At 34.5% G+C, this 22,429-nt stretch overlaps 4 protein-coding genes across 4 annotated transcripts; 1 reads left to right on the forward strand and 3 right to left on the reverse strand.

Annotated features, from left to right (window-relative positions):
• The first annotated feature begins 984 nt into the window (after positions 1–984).
• LOC102598525 (probable 1-deoxy-D-xylulose-5-phosphate synthase 2, chloroplastic) lies at positions 985–6,392 on the forward strand. The gene is made up of 10 exons (XM_006353091.2): positions 985–1,151; positions 2,028–2,192; positions 2,280–2,444; positions 2,817–2,967; positions 3,417–3,688; positions 3,776–4,049; positions 4,129–4,436; positions 4,547–4,828; positions 4,965–5,249; positions 5,920–6,392. The coding sequence occupies exons 1-10, from the start codon at positions 1,056–1,058 to the stop codon at positions 6,082–6,084; spliced, it is 2,163 nt and encodes a 720-aa protein (XP_006353153.1). The 5' UTR covers positions 985–1,055; the 3' UTR covers positions 6,085–6,392.
• A 344-nt stretch (positions 6,393–6,736) lies between these two features.
• On the reverse strand, positions 6,737–13,208 carry LOC102598855 (KH domain-containing protein At4g18375). The gene is made up of 7 exons (XM_006353092.2): positions 12,462–13,208; positions 10,381–10,806; positions 9,986–10,249; positions 8,430–8,696; positions 8,247–8,338; positions 7,516–7,624; positions 6,737–7,266 (listed from the first exon to the last, which is right to left on the reverse strand). The coding sequence occupies exons 1-7, from the start codon at positions 13,014–13,016 to the stop codon at positions 7,138–7,140; spliced, it is 1,842 nt and encodes a 613-aa protein (XP_006353154.1). The 5' UTR covers positions 13,017–13,208; the 3' UTR covers positions 6,737–7,137.
• Positions 13,209–15,975: 2,767 nt separating this feature from the next.
• On the reverse strand, positions 15,976–17,937 carry LOC102599178 (UDP-glycosyltransferase 91A1-like). Its single transcript, XM_006353093.2, has 2 exons — positions 17,809–17,937; positions 15,976–17,547 (listed from the first exon to the last, which is right to left on the reverse strand). Exon 2 carries the CDS (start codon positions 17,526–17,528, stop codon positions 16,116–16,118), a length of 1,413 nt encoding a protein of 470 aa, XP_006353155.1. The 5' UTR covers positions 17,529–17,547; positions 17,809–17,937; the 3' UTR covers positions 15,976–16,115.
• A 2,248-nt stretch (positions 17,938–20,185) lies between these two features.
• LOC102599505 (UDP-glycosyltransferase 91A1-like) lies at positions 20,186–21,858 on the reverse strand. The gene has a single exon (XM_015311232.1). It carries the CDS (start codon positions 21,719–21,721, stop codon positions 20,279–20,281), a length of 1,443 nt encoding a protein of 480 aa, XP_015166718.1. The 5' UTR covers positions 21,722–21,858; the 3' UTR covers positions 20,186–20,278.
• Positions 21,859–22,429: the final 571 nt, after the last annotated feature.

Here is a 22,429-nt window from a genome sequence, read left to right on the forward strand (position 1 = left end):
GCCGGGCCATTTATTAGTTCAGCCTAACTAATTTCAGCACATAAAAAATTGGCCTTAAATATAATCTAAATCGATCCATACGAGATAGATCTTGTCAACAAAAAATAATAATTAAAGAGACATTTTTTAAATTTAATATGTTATACATAATCATAATAAAGAAAAAAAAAGTTTCATTAGTACTATAAAATATAAAAGAACAAATAGAATTGACGGATCAAATTATGGTAGACATATTAGCTCATTCAGTTCAAATAATTTATGAACACCCCAATAATCCACATATTTATTATCTCAATCTTATTTTACCCTCAAATTTAGGTCAACCTGCCAATTTTATGTTATATATAGTCATAATTTTTAAAAAATCATTAGTTACTATAAAATATATATATATAAAAATTTGAAACTTAGTAAGAATTGACAAGTTATGTTATCATCTATATTTTAGTCAAAATATTTTTTGAATAGAATTACAATTCACATTTTTATTACCTTAATATATTCTAACCCGTTCGAATTCTGGTCAACCTTCCCCCCAATTGATACTCTACTTGAATCTATTGTATCATTGATATAAGTGTTGTTTGGATTGAATTTGATCCATATTTTAGCTTATATCAGAAAACCATTTTTGGACAAAATAATAACTCACATATATTTATTACTTGAATTTATGTTGACCATCCAAATTCAGGTCAACCTTCTCATTTGGCACTCTATTTAAATTTATTCTAAAATTGATATAAAAATTACTCGGATGATAAATATTTCACCTTCAATTTAAAGCTTATGAATTCGAGATACCAAAAAAATAAAAATAAAAACTGGGAGTTCCTAATAAGGTAAAAAAATGATTAAATTACCATGTTGAGAATACAAACAATATATCATTTTGGGAATTGATATTTTTTCTATTTTTATATTTAAGGAAGTTGCTTCTCTTTCTTGCTTGTAACTATAAATTGTGTCCCCCTTTCTCTTCTTGTGTCTAAAAATAATTAAACTTTTTTAGACTTGTTCATTCTCTCTCTGAGTAAAATCTTCATACAAAAATGGCAGTTTCTTCAGGTCCTGTATTTAGAATTAACCAGCAGCCAAGTTCTCCATACTTGACAACTCCAAGATTTTACAACTTTACAAGAAAAACAGTGAGTAAATAAGATACCCCATTTGATTTTCTTGAAAAAATTTGTGTTTTTTTCGTGTAAAGTTTTGATCTTTTGTGGATTTCTGGTATAATTTTCTTAGCCCCATAAATTTTGTAGAAGTTTTTGTAAAGTTGTGATCTTTTTTAGCTTTTATGATGTAATATGATTATCTGGTATCTGGAATGCACTGATATATTCTTGTTTTTTTCAGTTTCTTATAAATGCTTATGTAAAGTTATAATCTTTTGTTGTTTCTTTTGGTATAATATCTTGAGCTCTTGAAATTTGCTTTTTTCAGTTTCTTGTAAAAGCTTCAGTGAAGTTATGACTCTTCCGTTTTAATTTGTTTGTATTGGATACGGAGTTTAAGAAAAGTAAACATAGGCTTTTGAGGCTTGTGGTGTTACATTAAAGATACGTAGAATGTACAAAAATGTAAAGTTATGATCTTTTGTAGTTTTTTTTGGTATAATCATCTAGTATCTTGAGCTCTTGAAATTTGCTTTTTTCACTTTCTTGTAAAAGCTTCAGTGAAGTTATGACTCTTCCGTTTTAATTTGTTTGTCTAATTGATTGGATACGGAGTTTAAGAAAAATCAAAATAGGCTTTTGAGTCTTGTGGTGTTACATTAAAGATACGTAGACATGTAAAAGCTTTAGTGAAGTTATGATTCTTCCGTTTTTAATTTGTTTGTTTGATTGATTGGATACGGAGTTTAAGAAAAGTAAAAATAGTCTTTTGAGTCCTGTGGTGTTACATTAAAGATACGTAGAATGTATAAAAATGTAAAGTTATGACCTTTTGTAGCTTTTTTGGTATAATCATCTGATATCTGAAATGCACTAGCTCGACTAATCTAGATGTTTTTGTTTCAGTTTCTTGTAAAAGCTTCTGTGAATGGCTCAGATGAAATCAATGGGAAGATGGTAAGAAAGGAAGAAAAAGTTGGTTTGCAGATTGATTTTTCAGGGGAAAAACCACCTACACCATTTTTGGATACAGTCAATTATCCAAAACATATGAAGAATCTATCAAAAATGGTAAATTCCTAATCAAACAATTAAAAAAATTAAGCCATTTTTGGATTATTTAATCCATATGCATTTTTTTTTTCGAATAAAAAACAGGATCTTGAACAGTTAGCTGCAGAAGTAAGAGCAGAGATTGTGTATTCAGTGGCGAAAACTGGAGGTCATTTGAGTTCAAGTTTAGGTGTTGTGGAGTTAACTGTTGCTTTGCATCATGTTTTTGATACTCCTGAGGATAAAATTATATGGGATGTTGGTCATCAGGTGAATAAATCTTTGTTCTTCTTTATTTTTCATTGAAGAATAGATAGTTTTATACGGAGTTAATGGTCAAAACACACCTAAAGTATGCTGGGTTTTTTTACCTCTATACCTGAACTATCAGGTATTCGAGTTTCCTACCTGGTCTATCGCCATATGTTTATCGAAACACATCCAACTTTCAATTGTTCACTTTTCTTGCCTGAAATATCACCATCGTTCAGGTAGGAAAAGGGAGCAACTGATAGTTCAGGTAGAAAACTCGCACACCTATAGTTCAGGTATGAAACTTGAAAAAACGGAATAGTTTAGATGTGTTTTTGTCCCTTCACTCTTTTATATATATAGTGGAAATTGACAAAAAAAAAATTGCAGGCATATGCACACAAAATCTTGACAGGAAGGAGGTCTAAAATGCATACAATGAGAAAGACTTCAGGGCTAGCACCTTTTCCTAAAAGAGATGAAAGTGCTTATGATGCATTTGGTGCTGGGCATAGTTCAACAAGCATCTCTGCTGGTCTTGGTAATATTTTCAGTCCATGACTTCTTCGCTGCTTTATTTGCTTTACATACTTGATTTTTGATATGCTTGCTCGAGTCGAGGGTCTATTGGAAACAACCTCTCTACCTTCACAAGGTAGGGGTAAGGCTGCGTACACATCACCCTCCCTAGACCTCACTTGTGGGATTATATTGGAAATGTTGTTGTTGTATAACGGTACAAGTTCAACTGTCAAAGTATTGTCCGCTCTGGCCTGACTTTTGGGGTCTCGCGGTTTTGTCAGCCGTTTTTAGCATTAAAGGTGAAGTGACAGTTGAGTTCTTGATTTGCCTTGTATGGCTCCTAACTTTCCCCTTGCGTTCCAATGTGAGATTTACTCTTCACATTGAACCCCTTTTTGAGTTTAGAGGTCCGTTGATGAATCCTAAGTACATAATTTGGAGTTTTTCTAAGTTAAATGATGTGTTCAGGCATGGCGGTTGCTCGAGATCTTTTAGGAAACAACAACCATGTCATTTCTGTAATCGGAGACGGAGCCATGACTGCAGGACAAGCATATGAGGCCATGAATAATGCAGGATTCCTCGACTCGAATCTTATAGTCATACTGAATGATAATAAACAAGTTTCTTTACCAACCGCAACCTTAGATGGCCCTGCAACTCCAGTAGGAGCCCTCAGTAGTGCCTTAAGCAAAATCCAAGCTAGTCGTAAGTTTAGACAACTCCGCGAAGCTGCAAAGGTATATCTGGTTCATTTTTTTCGTTGTATTCGAGGATTGAAATTAAGCAAAGGTGTTAAAAGTACTTCTTTTTAATGTGTTTTCTAGAGTATAACAAAGCAAATTGGACCTCAAACACATGAAGTTGCAGCTAAAGTAGATGAATATGCAAGGGGAATGCTTAGTGCTTCTGGTTCCACACTTTTTGAGGAGCTAGGATTATATTACATCGGTCCAGTAGACGGACACAATATCGAAGACTTGATCACTATTCTAAAGAAGGTAAAAGCTATGCCAGCACCAGGACCAGTTCTAATTCACATTGTAACAGAGAAAGGAAAAGGCTATCTTCCTGCAGAAGCAGCAGACGATAAAATGCACGGTATGGCAATTGGAAATAAGAAGATTACTACTTGTAATAAAATTTTGAAAAACTGAGATTTTTCGTTTGTGATGTTCAGGGGTGGCACAGTTTGATCCAAAAACAGGAAAGCAATTTAAGGCCAAGTCGCCTACGTTGTCATATACTCAATACTTTGCTGAATCACTGATCAAAGAAGCCGAAAATGATAAAAAGATTGTAGCTATCCATGCTGCAATGGGTGGTGGAACCGGCCTCAATTATTTCCAAAAACAATTTCCAGAACGTTGTTTTGACGTTGGCATTGCTGAGCAACATGCAGTTACTTTTGCAGCTGGCTTAGCTACAGAAGGTCTAAAACCATTTTGTGCTATCTACTCCTCGTTCTTACAACGAGGCTACGATCAGGTAACTAACAACACAATACAATACAATATAGTATTAAATGAATGGTACTCTACAATATAAGTCTTGCATTTACGGATTGTTGCACTGACATTGCATATTTGTAAAAAAAGGTGGTGCACGACGTGGATCTTCAGAAGTTACCTGTCCGGTTTGCAATGGACCGAGCTGGTTTGGTTGGTGCAGACGGTCCAACACATTGTGGAGCATTTGATGTGACATACATGGCTTGTTTGCCAAATATGGTAGTCATGGCTCCATCGGACGAAGCAGAGCTAATGCATATGGTTGCAACAGCAGCAGCTATTGATGATAGGCCTAGTTGTTTCAGATTTCCTAGAGGAAATGGAATTGGTGCAGTTCTTCCTCTAAACAATAAGGGCATACCAATTGAGGTACAAAATCATTACCAATTCACCTCTAGTTTCAGCACTTAAAAGTACTGTGTTTGAACACTTGATGTTTTTATCAGCTAATCAAAACGGGCTCTAAATTACATCGCCTTTTTTATCTATGTTGTAATATCGACAGGTTGGTAAGGGAAGGATACTGAGAGAAGGTGAAAGAGTTGCCATTTTGGGATATGGTTCGATAGTACAACAATGTTTGGGAGCTGCAGACATCCTAAACTCCCATGATGTAAGAGTAACAGTAGCTGATGCTAGGTTCTGCAAACCATTGGATGCTGATCTTATTAAGAGATTAGCCAAAGAACATGAAATCTTGATCACTGTTGAAGAAGGATCAATTGGAGGATTTGGCTCACATGTGTCTCATTTCTTAAGCCTAAACAGCATTTTGGATGGACCCCTTAAGGTAAAAATCACTAACGAATTTGTGTTTGATAAGACAAAAGTCATGTTTCAAGAAAATATTTGTTTAGCTATGTTGTGCGGACTCTCCAACTGAGGGTCTTTCAGAAACATCATCTCTACCTCCACGAGGTAAGGGTAACATTGGGTATGTTATTGTTGTTGTTGTGCGAACTCTCCAAATTGTTGTTGCCCTCGTGGCAGATCCTCCAAAAATGTACTACTTTTGGAGGATCCAACAAGCACCTAACAACGTTTTTGAAGAGTCCAAATAACGTAGTTTTCTAGTCATATTTGGTTATCTGAAAATATTTTGTTAGAAAGAAAATGACTTCCCTTGCTTACATGCACAAGTCATTTTTCTTACGATTATCTTAACTCTTAGCTTCTTTTCTACTTTCTTTGACTAACACTACATGTCACGTAGGATGTTGGAGTTAAGGAGTTACCAAATATTAAACATGACATTCTCTTATTAAACAGATTGAAAAGGAAAGTAATTAAGACACATCAAATGAAATCGTAAAAAACATTTTCTAGGTCTATGGAAAATGACTTCCGTCATACCAAACATGTTCAAATATTATAAATTCATGAATCTTTTCTTTCAAGTGGATTTATTTATTTCCTTTTTTTTTCTCACTATTTTTAATTTTAAATCTTGAATTTTGCAGTTGAGGTCAATGTTACTTCCAGATAGATACATTGATCATGGTTCACCAGTTGATCAAATTGAAGAAGCTGGTTTATCATCAAGGCATATTTGTGCTACAGTTCTAACATTATTGGGAAGGCCACAAGAAGCTATGGTAGTAAATCAAATCTCCAAAATGCTATAGGTTCTACGGACCGATGCCTTCTGCTTCATCCAAGAGGAAAGAATCATAGATACGCCGGTGAGAGGAAAGAATCATAGATACGCCGGTCATTAGAAGGAAGAACTATCATACATTATTGGGAAGTGAAATTATATAGAGTTTGTGGTAGTAGTGTACATTAGTGACATTTCATGTAGTGATGATCATATTGTAGAAAGTGTTGGTGAAATAAGATATTATTAGTATTATGTAGTAGTTTAACGTAGTAATCATATTGTAGAAACAGAAATTGTTAAATCTACTATATATATAAATAATAAAAGTTCTTATGATCTTTCCTTTAATTTTTATTTATTTTTGAAATCCAAGGATAACTTGCAGCCGATACAACCTCTTACCCTTCGGGTGAGCACTTTGTGCGCACTAGGTAAACCTCCACTGTGTAATAGCCTGCAAACGACACAGGGCATGCACTAGGCAAGCCCTATGCGACAGGGTCAACTTAGAAGACATTGAGGAGGGATCGGTCCCGGGTCATCCATGTGGATACCCTTCCCGAAGGACCCTTTAAATTTCTTTTGTTCGTACAGAAATATTCATGTGTGTGTTAATCAGAAAAATCATGTGTAGTGATATATATATATATGATAAAAATCACTAGAATTTCAACAAGTATAAGTTCTAAACCCATAATTTCATAAATGCAATGAGCTCAATGCTAATAGTTTTACATGTTGAACTCATCAACTTTAAGTTCCAAATCCGACTCTATAAAGGACGGTACACCACGTCTAGTACCGCATTAGCTCAACTAAGTTTGTATCAAGTGCTTTGTTGTTTAGCACTACTAAGCTTCACCGAAAGGCGAAAACTGTTGTATAACACAGAGGCTTTAAAGTCTAACGCCTAATTTCGAAAGCAAGCAGCTAGACAACATATATATATATATATGGAGCATGCATACTTACAGGTCACCAAATGCACCATCACTATTTTCTAATGACGAAGAAATACTCTTATCGACATATAAGGTAGCATCTATATTCTTGGTCAGTCTATGTCCCGGAGCGCTGATTACAAGAAGATGAAGGCTTGAAGAAGGCTTTGTGCCATCTGGATCTGTTCAGGTGTACCGGAAATGATCACCTTTCCATCACATTCTCCAGGACCTGGATCTTGTAGGATAACTGTGGCTCCAGAGATCTGATATAGAAAACAGATACAATCAACATAAACTTAATGTGTTGATAATAATGCAAGTTTAATGACATGATTTTGACCCTAAAAAAGAAAACCTTGGGCTCGGAATCACATCGATTCATCCTAGTTTTCTTCCCTATCTTTTGTTACCTTCCCCTTTGCATTCTGTTGCTCTCATCTGTTTCCCTCTCTTCCTTTTTTTTCTTTTTCTGTTGTTTTATTCCTTTTCTTTTTAGGGGGTGTTGACCTTACCTCTTTCAGTCGAGTCAAATTGGAACCATCCTCGCCATAAACAGAACCAAATTTTTGTTTTGGAACATTTATCACGACGGGTTTGCTTGCTGTCTCATTCTCATCCATCCTGATCAGCCAATGAAAAGCAAGAAACATCACAAAGCAGGTATATATAGCGTCCGAGGAATAAGAAATAACACATGTTTCCTAGGTTTTTTGCTTATGGAAAACAAAATTGCCAGGTATCAAGCTGTCCTTATAAGACAACATTAAATAAATAAAAAGAGCGAAGGGTCAAAAACACCACCCAAAGTCTGTTGCTCGGACTCTTCAAAAATGTCAACAGGTGCGTGTCACAGTCACCAAAAGTAATGTATTTTTGGAGAATCCGACACGGGTGCGGCATCACAAGTAAAGAGTACGCGCAACTAAGCCTAAAGTAGCCCGGTTTTTTGAGTTTCATATATGAACTTTCAAGTGGGTGAGTTTCCTTACTTGGAACTATCACCAAATGTTTATTGGATCACACCTCAACTATCAATTGTTCCCTTTACTACCTGAATGATGCTGACAGTTGAGGTGTGTTTTAATAAATGATCGATAGTTCAAGTAGGAAAGGTAGGAAAAGTAAATATTTGATAGTTCAAGTACGGAACTCGCAAAAACGTGTACTTCAGGTGTGTTTTGACCATTACCTCTAAAAGAAAAATTAAAAAATAATAGTTATGTGTGCCAGTCAGAACTCAAACCTTCCACTCTCACGTCCACCATGAGAACTCTTCCAGCCACCCATGCTTTGTTTGACCGGCTTGCCCATCTTGCTATTCAATCTATCCTTGAACTGCAAAAATAAATACCTTTCAAATGTTAAATCCCCAAGAGGTATTCCAGACAAAGAAGCCCCGTAAGCAAATTGGATACAGCTTTCAAACCTTGTCCTGTAACAATGTATGAGGACCACCAAGATTTGGTCCAAAGCCAAGGTGATCCGTTTGGTAAAGAGAAGAAAAGCTGGACAAGTGATTCGGCAGAGAAGGCATACTAGTACCAAATTCATGTTTACTGCTCTCGGAGCGCGAAGAACAAGAATAGTTTGTAGGTACCGCTCCTTCAGAAACCAAGCTGGAAAAGACCATTTCCCTCAGCCTACCAGTAAGTTGAATAAGGGCATTCCTCACGTTATCATGCTCGCCAATGATCTGCAGAATAACACCTTTATCATCCAGTTGCAAATAAAGCAAAAATGAGCGCAAAAAATATTTTAAAGTCAAAAGTTGCATTAAAGAGCATAATAGAAGAAACAATCCATATACCGGGTAACAATTCTTTGTGATCAAGGTTTAGTTCACTAGTCTTTTATTCTTGCTAGAGATTTGTTTATCAGTAGAAAATGTAAAAAAAAATAATAGTGGAAGAGCCTAAGTATTCAAATATAGGACTACTACTACTGCTAGTTAAATGGAGCAACATGGACCATGAGAATTCACACACACACGAACACACAGTGAACTTCAACTAGCTTGGGATTTAGGCATGGTGGTTGCGTTTAATTAGTACATGTGGCAAATCAACTATAGACATCCAATTTGCAATAGAGAGACTACCTTAGGAGAAGAATATTAACAGTACAAGTAGGGGTCATTTGGTAGTTGGTTAGGCAATTTATATAGTTGGCATGTGAAAGCAGTGTAATCAAATGACCTAATTAGTTAAACCAGCATCCTGTAAGCTTCCCAGTTCAAGTTTGAAGACACTGGTTATGGGTAGTTGGAATTACTGATCTGTGATATTATCTCAAATAGCAACAAGAACTCCCATGCAAGAACAGGAGACATTAAACTAGATCCATGCAGAAACCTTGAATTATTTCAACGTGGATTAATGCAATTTACCTTAAGTTTCTGAACTTCAATGCATGAACTTTGGAAGCACTTAAAAGAAAGAACATTGAAGATTTAATTTAACTCTAGGTTTAAACTTTATCTAGCAAGATAAGTGTTAAATATCATGGTTACAATGACAAGTTGTGATGTGTGCTAGATTATCTGGATGTTGCCATAATTGAAGCAAGATGACTTTTTTCCTTTTTATGAAGTTGAAGAGAAGTTATCAATACAACAATAACTATGCTCAATCCCAAATAAGTTAGGGTCGGCTATATCATTTCGTCATTTAAGCTCATAGCATATCATCATCCTAATAAATAAATAAAATAAAAGTGAAAAATACGTTAAAAATATAGATGAATAATACTTACAATAAAAGGTTTATACGTGCCTAAAACCTATCCTCAACCAGTAGCTATCACGTATATGGCTCTTTTTCTTCCATAGTCAAACATTTTACACTGTTCTTTTCCAATTTTGTTATTGGTTAACATAGAGGCGAACCAAAATTTAGTTATTATGGCTACAAAACACATTTAAGGAAGTACAGAACTGTCACTAGTTTGACTCATAGAGATCGAAGTAGTAGTTTACGCTCATACCTGCACTATTTTGTCATTCTCTGCAGCACAGTTTGGAGCGTTCTCTGCATCCAATAGCTGTACTTCAACCCCCATTGCTGAACCTATATCCAATGAAACTATTCCCTTTTCATCAAGGAGGCATTTAACTTCATGCGGCCCAACTAAGATTCTTGCACTTATTGAGCCAGCCTTAATGTGTCCATGTTCACGGCTAACTTCTACAGATCTTTCAAACACTCGATCTGTGGCAACTTGTGCAGGCGAGTACAATGGCTTCCGGATCTAAAGAAGATCTCAAAACAGTTAGAGAAAACAGCATTTGTAAATACCTGTCAAAGTATCATAAATGAAGCACAATGGAAAATTGCATGACTAGAAGTTAAATAATGAGGAAGCAATGATAGTCACTGAACTTCAAGCGAAGATATGATGGCCACACGCTCTTTTGACCGTACTGTTGGAGTGGAAAATTTTATAGAAGCTCCAGTATCTTTCTCTAGAGCTTTGACAATATGGGCACCCTTACCAATCACACCTCCAGCAGAGATATAAGAGCAAAGCAATCTAAAGACTACTTTTCTTTGAGCAGAGTCAGCATCCAGATTCAGAACTCTATCAACATCGGATGACAATGAATGGGCTACTGAAGAATGATTAACGGCATTTCTCGGCAAAGGTTGTATTGAGGATTTGGTATCCAGAGGATAGTCCGCAGGTTGTTCATGGGATGCACCTTTTGAAGTAACTTGGTCTTTGTATCTCTCAGCTGGTAAGCGAACTTGAAGACGCCGAGAAACATGAACCAATGCTCTCTTTACCACAGCAATTACACCCATTATCTGCATTGTTTTGAAAATTCAATTAGAGATTGAGTAAATCAAATGCATACGTTTCCCCTTCAAAGAAAATCACTTCATTTGCCACATCCAAATGTATCTCAATTTTCCATAACAAAAGACAAGCTTGGAAAAAAATATCAGAGTAAGGAGTTCTTTTCTGATTTGTCAATGTACTCTCCACTTCATGAGACGTAAACCAAATATACAAAAGGAAATAATGCTAGTAAAAGGATGCAAATAGAGTAAAAGGATGCAAAAGTTGTGACATGCTACAATGCTTCTCAAACGCTGTCTTTCCGTTGAGAAAAAAGAAGCCCATTTCCAGATCTAGTAAGTCCTTCATTTCACCTCAACAAATAACAACTACCTTTCCCAACTCTCACATCAATTCACACACTAAGTTTTCCCTCCTTTATTTTTCAATGATTATTTTTTGGTGTGGCTGTCAAACATGTGGCAACTATATCAGGAACTTTGATTTAACTCAAAGATTACCAAAATTACCAGATTCCATCTGCATCCAACTGTAAGGCAAGAGGGTCAATACAGGTGTGGCACTGGCAGCCACATGAGAGAAACCCTTCCGTCAAAACTACATTTTATTAACATTCTCACCAGACTCTAAAGAAAAGATTAGTCCTACTATCTGATATTTCATTTCTTTTCTAGTTAACATCTAAAAGTTGGTGATGGCAAACACAATGAACTAACTACGGAAAGCAATTTGAAATGTCAATACTCAATACAACGACGCCTAAATCTCAAACTAGTTGGAATTTCTATATAAATATTCCATATTCATTCTACATTCTCAATCTTTATGAGGTAGGGGTAAGGTCAGCGTACACTCTACCCTTCCCACACCCCCTTGTGGAATTACACTGAGTATGTTGTTGTTGCTGTTGTTATCTTCTATATTCGTTCCACTCCATTTCATTTCAGTACTCAATAATTTGTGACAAGTTAGAGGTTATCTAAGAGAGTTCTCTCAATAGCAAACACATTAAACTAACTATTGAAAGCAATTTGAAATGTCAATACAACGGCGACGACTCAATCTCATACTAGTTGGAATTTCTATATAAATATTCTATATTCATTCCACATCTTCAATCTTTATGAGGTAGAGGTAAGGTCTACATACACTCTACCCTCCCCAGAGCCCACTTGTGAGATTACATTGGGTATGTTGTTGTTGTTGTTATCTTCTATAATCATTCCACTCCATTTCATTTTAGTACTCAATAATTTGTGACAAGTTAGGGGTTCTCTCAATAGCAAACACATTAAACTATCTATTGATAGCAATTTGAAATGTCAATACAACAGCGCCTCAATCTCAAACTAGTTGGAATGTCTATATAAATCGTTTATTCATTCTCTATCTTTATGAGGTAGGATAAGATATGTGTACACTCTACCCTCCCCAGACCTCACTAGTGGGATTACACTGGCTATGTTGTTGTTGTCGTTATCTTCTATAATCATTCTACTCCATTTCATTTCAGTACTCAATAATTTGTGACAAGTTAGGGTTCTCTCAATCTCATTGCCATACTATCACTAAACGAACGAAAAAGACTAATACCAAACACCAAAATAATATAAGCATACAATGTATATACAACACATTAATTCTAGGAACATGCCCTCACCTGAATCAATTCTTCTCCCGGGATGGCACAAGCTGGAAGCTGCTCTTTCGTCAAAACCTTAATCTTAGCTCCTGTACTTTTCCTTATACCATCCACAATTACACCACCTTTTCCCATTAAAGCTCCAATTTGACCAGAAATCGCAAGCAATCTGCACCCAACTGCTCCACCATTCCCTTCCAGCTGCAAAACCCTTTCGTAAACCCGAATCAAACCTTCCTGTGCTCTAGAAACTTCCACTACCTCAACTTCCTCACTACTCCCATCATAGCTTATCCTGATTTTCCTATCTATAATCGAATCACCAATGATGTTCACAACCCGTTCATGGCAATTCGGTAACGGTTCCTCAAACCGGATTCTGCACCCGGTTTGAGCTTCCAGCTGCCTAATTAAACCTCCGGAGTTTCCGATGACTCCACCAGCTGTGCTGACGTGGCAGAGTAAGCGGAAATGAACTTGACCCGGTTGAAGTACCGCTGTTGGATCTCCGCCGCTACCGCTACCGCTGCCGAACCTTTTGATCGGCGGACGGAAGTGGTTTTGGTTGTTCATTTTTGTTTTTCAGACGAAAAACAGAAAGAGAATTGAGATTTTTTTTTTCTAGTTTATATAAAATTGTTGTATATAGATAGTTTCTATAACATAAAAAAAAATCCTATGCTTTTCGCCGGCGGCGGAAGGAGGAGCACGGCGGAAGAGGAACTCCCGGCGGTGGCTGCTGACAAAAAGTGTAGTGGTGATAAAGAAATGTGCGTTAAGAATCTATTTATATATTATATGACTTTGTAAGGACTTAAGTGTGACTCTCTGTGTGTGTTTTTTTTTGTTTGTCTTTTTCTTTTTTCGGGTTGGATCATCTGTCATGTAAATACTCCAATTTTAAATATATATTTTTCAATTCATTTTTAAAAAATTGTGTTAAGTTAGTATTAGGTGTTGACGAGATATAATGATAAAAGTTGAAGTGTTTAATCGTTAATTGAGAAGTAAATTAAGGTGTCTAAATATAAATCATCAAAATTGAAAAATTTTATTTATCAATTGAGATTAAATTTGAATGTTGATTTATGTATTATGTTTTTTTTTCCTCTTGTAATAATAGTGTGTTTTGGATGTGAGATTATTGAATGTTTTTGTTTCCATTTTTTGCAATTGGGTAGTAGTAGTTATTATACTAACTATGGCGGAGCTAGATAGACATGAGAGTGTTTATTAAAATCTTATTAGTTGGGAAAATTATGTTTTATATATCAAAATCTAATAAATAATGTATGTTCTGATGAAATTTTTATCTCCGATATTACTATAATTTGCTTCTTCTTTTTTGTCTATGATCAATTTTACTATTATATATTTTTTAAAATTGAATTTTAAAATATTCCTCCTTTTTTAGATGTGAGATTATTGAAGTTTCTTTTTGGGAAATGCTTTCGAAATTCTCTTCTTAATTTGACCATAATTTTTAATCAGATTTCAAAAATCAGCCTTCAAAATAAATTCAAATTTCAAAAATTGATTCAGACCAATTTTAGTGAGAAATTTCACTTTTACTCATAAAATTCAATTTTTTTCCAAAAAAAATAATAAATGTTTGGCCTCTTTATTACTTTCTTTTCCTTCACTTTCCATTGTGTCAAAATGTGTATATCCAAACAAAGCATTAGGCTTCTAATTATTTGGTTTGATAGAAGATTCCCTTAACACTTTTTTTGGTGGAGCCATGCCTTATTTGCTTCATGGCTAAGGCCTATGGACATTTTTAATGAAAAGGAAAAAAATAGTGTACATATATTAATTAAAAGCCTATATAACCTTTTAGAGAAAGTATTTAGGAACCCATTTTCTCATATAAAATCAAAAATCAAATTTTAGAAGTTTACTTTATCTAAACAACACAATAACAAAAAGGGGGAAATTGATAATCTAATACTTAGCTAGCAAATCAAGGGTGTTAAACAGTGGCAAAATCAAGAATTTCATAAATAAATAAATTTAGAATAGGAAAAAATAAATATATGAAGAAGTTAACATCTTGTTTGGATGGTTTTTACCAGTGGTATTGTATTGTATTTAGGGACGGAGTTATCTCATGATTGTGCGTTCGATCGAATCCTCTAGCTTTGATTTAAATTCTATTTTTATATTAAAAAAATTATGAAGTATGTATAAATTATAAATTTTGAATTGAATGTCTTTTAAAAACTAAAAGTCCAAATCCATAAATCCTAAATCTTGATTATGCCTATGATTGTATTGTGTTATTAGTTTGAAATGTCATGTTTGCTTTGATTGTTACTTCAAATTTTATTGTATCGTACCGTTAGATAACGAACATTTTGCACATTTTACATATTTTTAACTTACAACTACAAAATTCAAAAGAATAATTAACTTTCTTAAACTTCATCTCAAATAAAAAATAAACAAACAAATTGAGATGACTCGAGTATTAGATACAAATGATTAAACAAAAAAAGGTGTTTAACATGAATTTGCCCGTCCATTTCAATAATGGGCCGGATCATATAAGAGCCCAACCAACTCTCTGGATATGGGCCGAATAAAACAGTTAATACCAAAGATTCATGGAAAATTCACATTTGTGTCAAAAAGTTCTGGGGTTAAAACGCTATTTAACAAAGGAGATTATGTACCCAAATAGATTCGAACCCAAAAACTCTGATTAAGTATAGTACTTATCACTCCACCACAATTCTTGTTGGTATATAAAACTATTTTATTGTTATTTACCATAAAGTTAAGGGAGTTCCCTAAAATTAACCAATTGAGCAACCTTCAGATCTCGGAATTCCCTAAAGTTAAACAAAGTTTATGTATGACAATTTCCGAGCTTTGACATTGAAATTCTTATATTATTACTTTATCTGATTAAAATTGAGCATCGTTTTAGAAAGAAAAATAACTATCCCAAATTAATTATCGATTCAAGACAATAATTAATAATATTTCTAACTATATAGTTTTACTTAATGAACTACTTTTTAATAATGCTCAATTCTAAAAAGAAATTCTTAATAAATATGGACAACGTAATAAATAATTCCTTTTATTTATTATTTTTTCTTAATGAGCGCGAAATAAACTAAAACAATACTTATTTTTAAGAGGAAGAAAGTATTACTATATCATATTATTATACATAACATAAGTAATCCATAAAAGCAGCCTTTGCACGTTTACAACATAATTTCTTTGTCATAATACATAAAAGAAAAGGACAAAAAAAAAATACAATTTGGGGTTTGAATTGTGTGTTTCTTTGATTTGTCATTGAAATTTCATCAAATTTAAATTTATACCGAAAAACATTTAAATGGGAGTGAAGTGAACCCTCTCTAAAATAAAAATAAATGATGATTGCTTATTATTCCGTCATAAGTTTTGGTGGTATACTCAATATGTAATCTGATATAATGATCAATAGACTATATGTAAAATTTAAATACAATTCAATAAAGACAGCAAATAATTTAGACAATTTTTTTCCATACATATAAATTTTAGTAAACAAAGTTATACACTACATATATTGATCGGAGAAAATTGATATCTGATAAAATAATCAAACACAAATTAACCCCACATCAATATTATTCAAATAAAAAGCAAACCTAAGTTTTTCTTCCTTTTTTATGTTATGGTCCTCTTATAATTTTGAAGATAACGTAATAAATTCTCCACATAATTATCTTGCCTTTCTTTGTCACAGAAAAGACTTTTCATCTCTTTAACTTTCTCCCGATATATTTCACCTTCTCTTTTAACGAGTACCAAATTCAGTGACTCAGCTATTGACTCATGAGTGAATGATCCGTCGCAGTCATCTCTTGGTATTGAATACGCTATTTTTTTCTCCTCCAAAAGCCTAGCATTTATCCCTTGATCAGCCGAAAATGTTAAGAGAACTAATGACTTCTCAAATTGTATTGCCTCGACCACTGAACTCCACCCCGAATGTGTCAAAAATCCACCAACTGAGTCATGACTCAGTATCTTGAGCTGTGGTGCCCAACTCGTGCACACTATTCCTCTTCCCTTCGTTCGATCTTCGAATCCTTCTGGTAATTGAGTCAATTCATCATCCGATTCTCCTCTTTTAGTTCTTAAAACCCAAAAAAATGGTAACCCAGAAAGCTCTAACCCAAGTGATAACTCAGTGAGTTCGTTTTGACTTGGTTTTGTCTCGCTACCAAATGCAACGTAAATCACTTTCCCCTTTTCTTGCTTATCAAGCCATAGTTTTATCTCTTTCCACGCATCCATCTCCGTGCTGTCATCTTCATACGGCGTTGTCGGAAGTTGACCCACCGGAAAAACCGGTTTCCGGTGAATATCTCCGACAACTTTCAACCATTCTGGTTCTAATTCCGAACAGCTCCTCACAAGCAAAAAATCACAATTTTCAACTGATTTACAGTAACGAGTAATATCAGCAATGTTGTCTTCCTCTCCCTTCATGGTAGCTTCGAAGATTCTCAAAACTTCGAAAAGCTTGAAAGCAACTGTGGTTTCAAACGGAACCCATTTTGGGGGAACGGTATATTCCTCCGGCGTTGTCCGAATTTCATAATCATTGTTCAATCCCGGTACAGGTCCGGTGAAACCCAGAAACGCAGCGATGAATATGCTGAAATGACCTGACGGAATGTTGAATTTTGAAGCAATTGAAGGAACCCAGTAAGAAGTAAAATCGAAGAGTATAAAATCAAGATCTGAATCTTCGAGAAACTTAGCCATGGATTCTTCAAGTCCATCTTGAGCAAGTTTGAGGTATTTGACTTGCTCATAAGGTACATCGATGGTGGCTTCTGCATTTTCCGGCAACCTTTCCACATGGGGCATAGGAAGTTTGACAAAATTTAAAAAGGGGATAAGATTTGGTGGAAGTTTTGGGAGACGATCAATGTTTCTAGGAGTCGAAATAAAGGAAATTCTATGACCCTTTTGAGCTATGAGCTTTGAGAGCTCTAAATACGGAATCATATGGCCAAAAGCTAACCATGGAAATACTGCAATATGCAATTTTTTGCTATTTTCCGCCATTTTTGTTTGCTGTGTAGAGCTCTATCACGACGGAAAAATGAGGTAAGAATGCCTCACAAGTCTCCAATTAAAAAAAAGGGACTTCTCATATATTTTAGTAAAATTTTAGGTATTTTGAGGTAAAAAATATGGGATAAAAGTATGTTTGGGGCTGTTGTGAAAAGATTTTTTAAATTTCATTAATATTAATTATATATTTGTCACTTCTACCTAATATTTAAAACTTGGAGGACTCCTACCTAATTAACAAACTACTTTGTCACTTTTAATACACTATCCCCTCTATGACCTTATATTTGTCATCATTTTAGTTTACGGTATTTTTATCTTGATGGTTGGCTGATTGATTTTTCCACACAGAAGATATTTTCACGTGTTGTCAATCCACTTGCATTTTGAGTGACATTTATTGCGGAGATAATAGATATCCGATAAATAATCTAGGTGTATATAAATAAGTCCGGAGCCAAAAGTGTAAAAAAAAAAATTGTCAAATTTTTTAAAAGGGCAACAAAATTTAACCACTTTATAAAGATTTTGATTTTGATTCTATAAAGAAAAATCAAAACACAAAAAGATAATTAAGTAGATACATTTTTTTCTTAACCTATTGAGAGAGTTGGGTGGTAGATATATAACTATAATGTTTGAAAATGTGTACAAGTTCATTTAATTTTTTTTGTTATAAATAAAAAATTCAATAATAAAATTACTAGCATCATATTCATGTAAATCTAGTATTTTTGGTAGATATATAACTATAATGTTTGAAAATGTGTACAAGTTCATTTAATTTTTTTTGTTATAAATAAAAAATTCAATAATAAAATTACTAGCATCATATTAATGTAAATCTAGTATTTTTGAAGGGTAGTATATGTTTATGGGTAAAACTCCACAACAAATAGTATGTTTAAAATCCAAAATTATAAAAATATAAATTTGGAACTAGAAACTTAAAGATTGAACCAATAAAGTTTAAATCTTGAAATCATATGTTCGACTATAATAATTTATCGTAGAGAAAAAGGTTTTGGACTTTTCTTTTTATCAATGATGGAGTTCTTTAAAATGACAAAATTGTCTTTGGTTGACATGGACAATGAATGAGAAGAGGTGTAAATATTGGGATTAGTTGAGAGTATTTTTGGTAGTTTTGGAGACTTGGACAATTAAAGAGATTTTTTTTTAATTTGACAGCAGGTCACAGAGTACCTGCGCCTTGCAAGGCGCAGACTGTCAGAGCCTTGCAAGGCGCATGGAATTCCGCGTCTTGCGACTGTCAACCTAATTTCAACGATGTTAGTTCAATCGTTAAAAAGTTGCCCTTTTAAATATTTTGGCAATTTTTTTACCCTTTTGACTTCGGACTCGTATATAAATTGATCTGAAATCACAATTAAGGAAAGGAAGATGCAAAAACCCTAGTTTTTCTTCCCATTTCATGCTTTAATCATCTTATAAATTTTGAAGAAAATTTAACAAACTCTCCACATAATTATCTTGTCTATTCTCGTCACAAAAAAAATCTTTCACCTCGTTAATCTCTTCTCGGAAAATTTCACCCTTTTTTTCAACGGGTACCAAACATAGTGACTCAGTCACCGCATCAGGAGTGAATGATCCATCCCAATCATTTCTCGGTATCAAATACGTCATCTTCTTCTCCTCCAATAACCTATCATTTATCCCTTGATCAGCCAAAAATGTCAACAAAACCAATGGTTTCTCGAATTGTATTGCTTCAACTATTGAACTTCATCCTGAATGAGTCAAAATTCACCCACTGAGTCTTGATAAAATGAAACTTTTCGTCGTTATCTAATGATTAATTTAAACAATACTATACAAATAAGTAACAATCAAAACAAATACTCCCTCCGATTAAAAAAGAATGACTTGCTTTCCTTTTTGGCCCGTTTCAAAACGAAGGTACCTTTTTTGGCAATATGTTAAATTCAACTTTCCACATAACATGTTTAAAACCACATGATCAAAGAGCATTTTGATACATTTGACATAACTTTAATTTGAGACCACAAGATTCAAAAGTCTTCTTTATTTTCTTAAACTCTATGTCAAGTCAAAACATGTCATTCCTTTTAAAACGAAGAGAATATGATATTTAAATTAATAATACAATACAACTGATAACAATCATCCACCAACATGGGTTGTGGTCCATTGGTGGGAGTGCTTCACCCTTAACCAGAGGTCTCGGGTTCGAGCCCTTGCGAGCGCCACTCCCAAATGGGCCCTGCAGTGCGCGATCCAAATTTAATCGGGGCTCCAATGTGAGTTTCGGACACCGGGTGGGAAACCAAAAAAAAAATAACAATCATCCAAAACAAGGTGTTAGGAAGGCCTTAGTCGGGGCTCCAATATGTGGGCTTTAGACACTGGATGAAAAACCAAAAAAATAAATAACAATCATCCAAATAAGGTTTTAAGAAGGCCAAAGGGTTAAAATAGTATTTTGCGTCCCTTGGTAGGGGCAGAGAAAGAGAAAGAGAACAAGATGGTGGGAGAGGTGATGGCGACAACTAGTTTTCTGAAAAAGTGCTAACCTTAACTCAAATAAAAATCAAAGCAATCTTTACACATTTACAATATATTTTGTTAATATATATAATACATAAAAGATAAAGAAGCATCATTATTCATTGACATAATTTATTGAGGTGTACATAAATTAATCTGAAATCACAATTATCGAAAAGTGCATGCAAATCTAAATGTTTCTTCCTATTTTATGCTTTAATCTTTTTATAATTTTGAAGAAACCTTAACAAATTCTCCACATAATTATCTTGTCTTTTCTTGTCGCAACAAAGATTCTTCACCTCTTTAATCTTTTGCCGATAAATCTCACCCTCTTTTTCAACGAGTACCAAACTCAATGACTCAACCACCGCATCACGAGTGAACGATCCGTCCAAATCATTTCTCGGTATCAAATACGCTACCTTCTTTTCCTCCAAGAGTCTAGCATCTATCCCTTGATCAGCCAAAAATGTCAACAAAATCAATGGTTTCTCGAATTGTATTGCTTCAACTACTGAACTCCATCCTGCATGATTCAAAAATCCACCCACTGAGTCATGACTCAGTATTTTAAGTTGTGGCACCCAACTCGTGTACACTATTCCTCTTCCCTTCGTTCGTTCTTCGAAACCTTCAGGTAATTGAATCAATTCATCATCAGATTCTCCTCTTTTAGTTCTTAAAACCCAAAAAAAAGGTAACCCAGAAAGCTCTAAGCCTAGTGATAACTCAGTGAGTTCATTTTGACTTAGTTTTGTCTCGCTCCCAAATGCCACATAAATCACTTTCCCTTTTTCTTGCTTATCAAGCCATTGTTTTATTTCTCTCCACGCGTCAATATTTGTGTCGTCATCTTCATATGATGTCGTCGGAAGTTGGCCCACCGGGATCACCGGTTTCAGGTGAATATCCTCTACTACTTTCAGCCATTCTGGTTCAAATTCTAAACAACTCCTCACAAGCAAAAAATCACAATTTTCAAAAGTCTTATACATACGAGAAATATCATAAATGTTCTCTTCCTCACCGTCCTTGCAACCTTCATAGATTCTCAAAAGTTCAAACTCCTTGAAAGCAACCGCGGTTTCAAACGGAACCCATTTTGGGGAAACTGTCAATTCCTCCATCGTCATCCGAATTCCATAGTTGTTGTTCAATCCCGGCACAGGTCCGGTGAAACCTAGATATGCGGCGATGAATATGCTGAAATAACCTGTCGGAATGTTGAATTTTGAAGCAATTGAAGGAACCCAATAAGAGGTAAAATCAAAGAGTATGAAATCAGGAGCTGAATCTTCGAGAAACTTAGCCATGGGTTCTTTGAGTTCATCTTGAGCAAGTTTGAGGTACTTGACTTGCTCATAAGGTAAATCAATAGTGGCTTCTGCATTTTTTGGTAATTTTTCAACGTGGGGAAGGGGAATTTTGACGAAATTTATGAAGGGGACGAGACTTGGCGGAAGTTTTGGGAGACGATCAATGTTTCTTGGAGTAGAAATAAAGGAAATTTTGTGACCCTTTTGAGCTATGAGCTTTGATAGCTCCAAATACGGAATCATATGGCCAAAAGCTAGCCATGGAAATACTGCAATATGCAATTTTTTGCTGTTTTCTGCCATTTTTATGTGTTTTGTAGAGCTTTGTTTCATGGACTAATTATATTTGTTAATGGTTATGTAGAGCTACTCTTATATTGATGATTGGCTGATTGTTTGCCACCTTTAAAATGCTATGATAATCTTATCTATTTGCTTGCATTTATGAGTGTCCTTTTTTGCCTCTGTTTGGACGGGTATCATTATATAATGTCGTACATTAATAATTTGAATGATAAGTTTATAAAAATATAAATTATTTGGTAGAGTTATGGTAAAAAGGTAGGATAACGAATAAAATAAGATTATTATGTAAATAATGAAAAAATATTAAGATAATGACGATATCACACCATATCGATCATTATACAAAATGAAACTTTTTATCGTTACCAAATAATGAATTTAAACGATAGATACAATAAAATTTAAGTAACAATCAAAACAAATATGATATTTAAACTAACAATATAATACTATAGGTAACAACCATCCAAACAATGTGTTAGGAAAGGCAAAGGGTTAAAATAGTATTTTGTGTCGCATATGCAAGTTGTTTGACATGTTCCTTTTCAATAGTGATGAGGTACGGTGGGGGTGGGGGCCGAGAGAGAAAAACAAAATGGTGGTGGAGGGGACGGATGCAGAGTCAGAAGCTTAGAGGTTCTAAATTTTAGGATATTTTTTTAAGATGTGGTTCAAACACACAACTCTGGTGGGGATAATATTTTCACAGCCCCTTCCTTGTAATATATATATATA

The sequence above is a fragment of the Solanum tuberosum genome, unplaced genomic scaffold (assembly GCF_000226075.1).
Source record: "Solanum tuberosum cultivar DM 1-3 516 R44 unplaced genomic scaffold, SolTub_3.0 scf00152, whole genome shotgun sequence".
NCBI lineage: Eukaryota > Viridiplantae > Streptophyta > Magnoliopsida > Solanales > Solanaceae > Solanum > Solanum tuberosum.

What these genes read in the sequence shown, in the direction of transcription:
- LOC102599505 (XM_015311232.1), bottom strand. Translation starts at nt 21,721, where the DNA reads ATGAAACAAAGCTCTACAAAACACATAAAAATGGCAGAAAACAGCAAA.
- LOC102598525 (XM_006353091.2), top strand. Translation starts at nt 1,056, where the DNA reads ATGGCAGTTTCTTCAGGTCCTGTATTTAGAATTAACCAGCAGCCAAGT. An exon ending in AGCAGACGATAAAATGCACG is followed by an intron (nt 4,050 to 4,128) that starts GTATGGCAATTG and finishes TGTGATGTTCAG; the next exon opens with GGGTGGCACAGTTTGATCCA. An exon ending in TACAACGAGGCTACGATCAG is followed by an intron (nt 4,437 to 4,546) that starts GTAACTAACAAC and finishes TTGTAAAAAAAG; the next exon opens with GTGGTGCACGACGTGGATCT.
- LOC102599178 (XM_006353093.2), bottom strand. Translation starts at nt 17,528, where the DNA reads ATGGCGGAAAATAGCAAAAAATTGCATATTGCAGTATTTCCATGGTTA.
- LOC102598855 (XM_006353092.2), bottom strand. Translation starts at nt 13,016, where the DNA reads ATGAACAACCAAAACCACTTCCGTCCGCCGATCAAAAGGTTCGGCAGC. An exon ending in CCATCATATCTTCGCTTGAA is followed by an intron (nt 10,250 to 10,380) that starts GTTCAGTGACTA and finishes GATCTTCTTTAG; the next exon opens with ATCCGGAAGCCATTGTACTC. An exon ending in AGAATGACAAAATAGTGCAG is followed by an intron (nt 8,697 to 9,985) that starts GTATGAGCGTAA and finishes GTTATTCTGCAG; the next exon opens with ATCATTGGCGAGCATGATAA.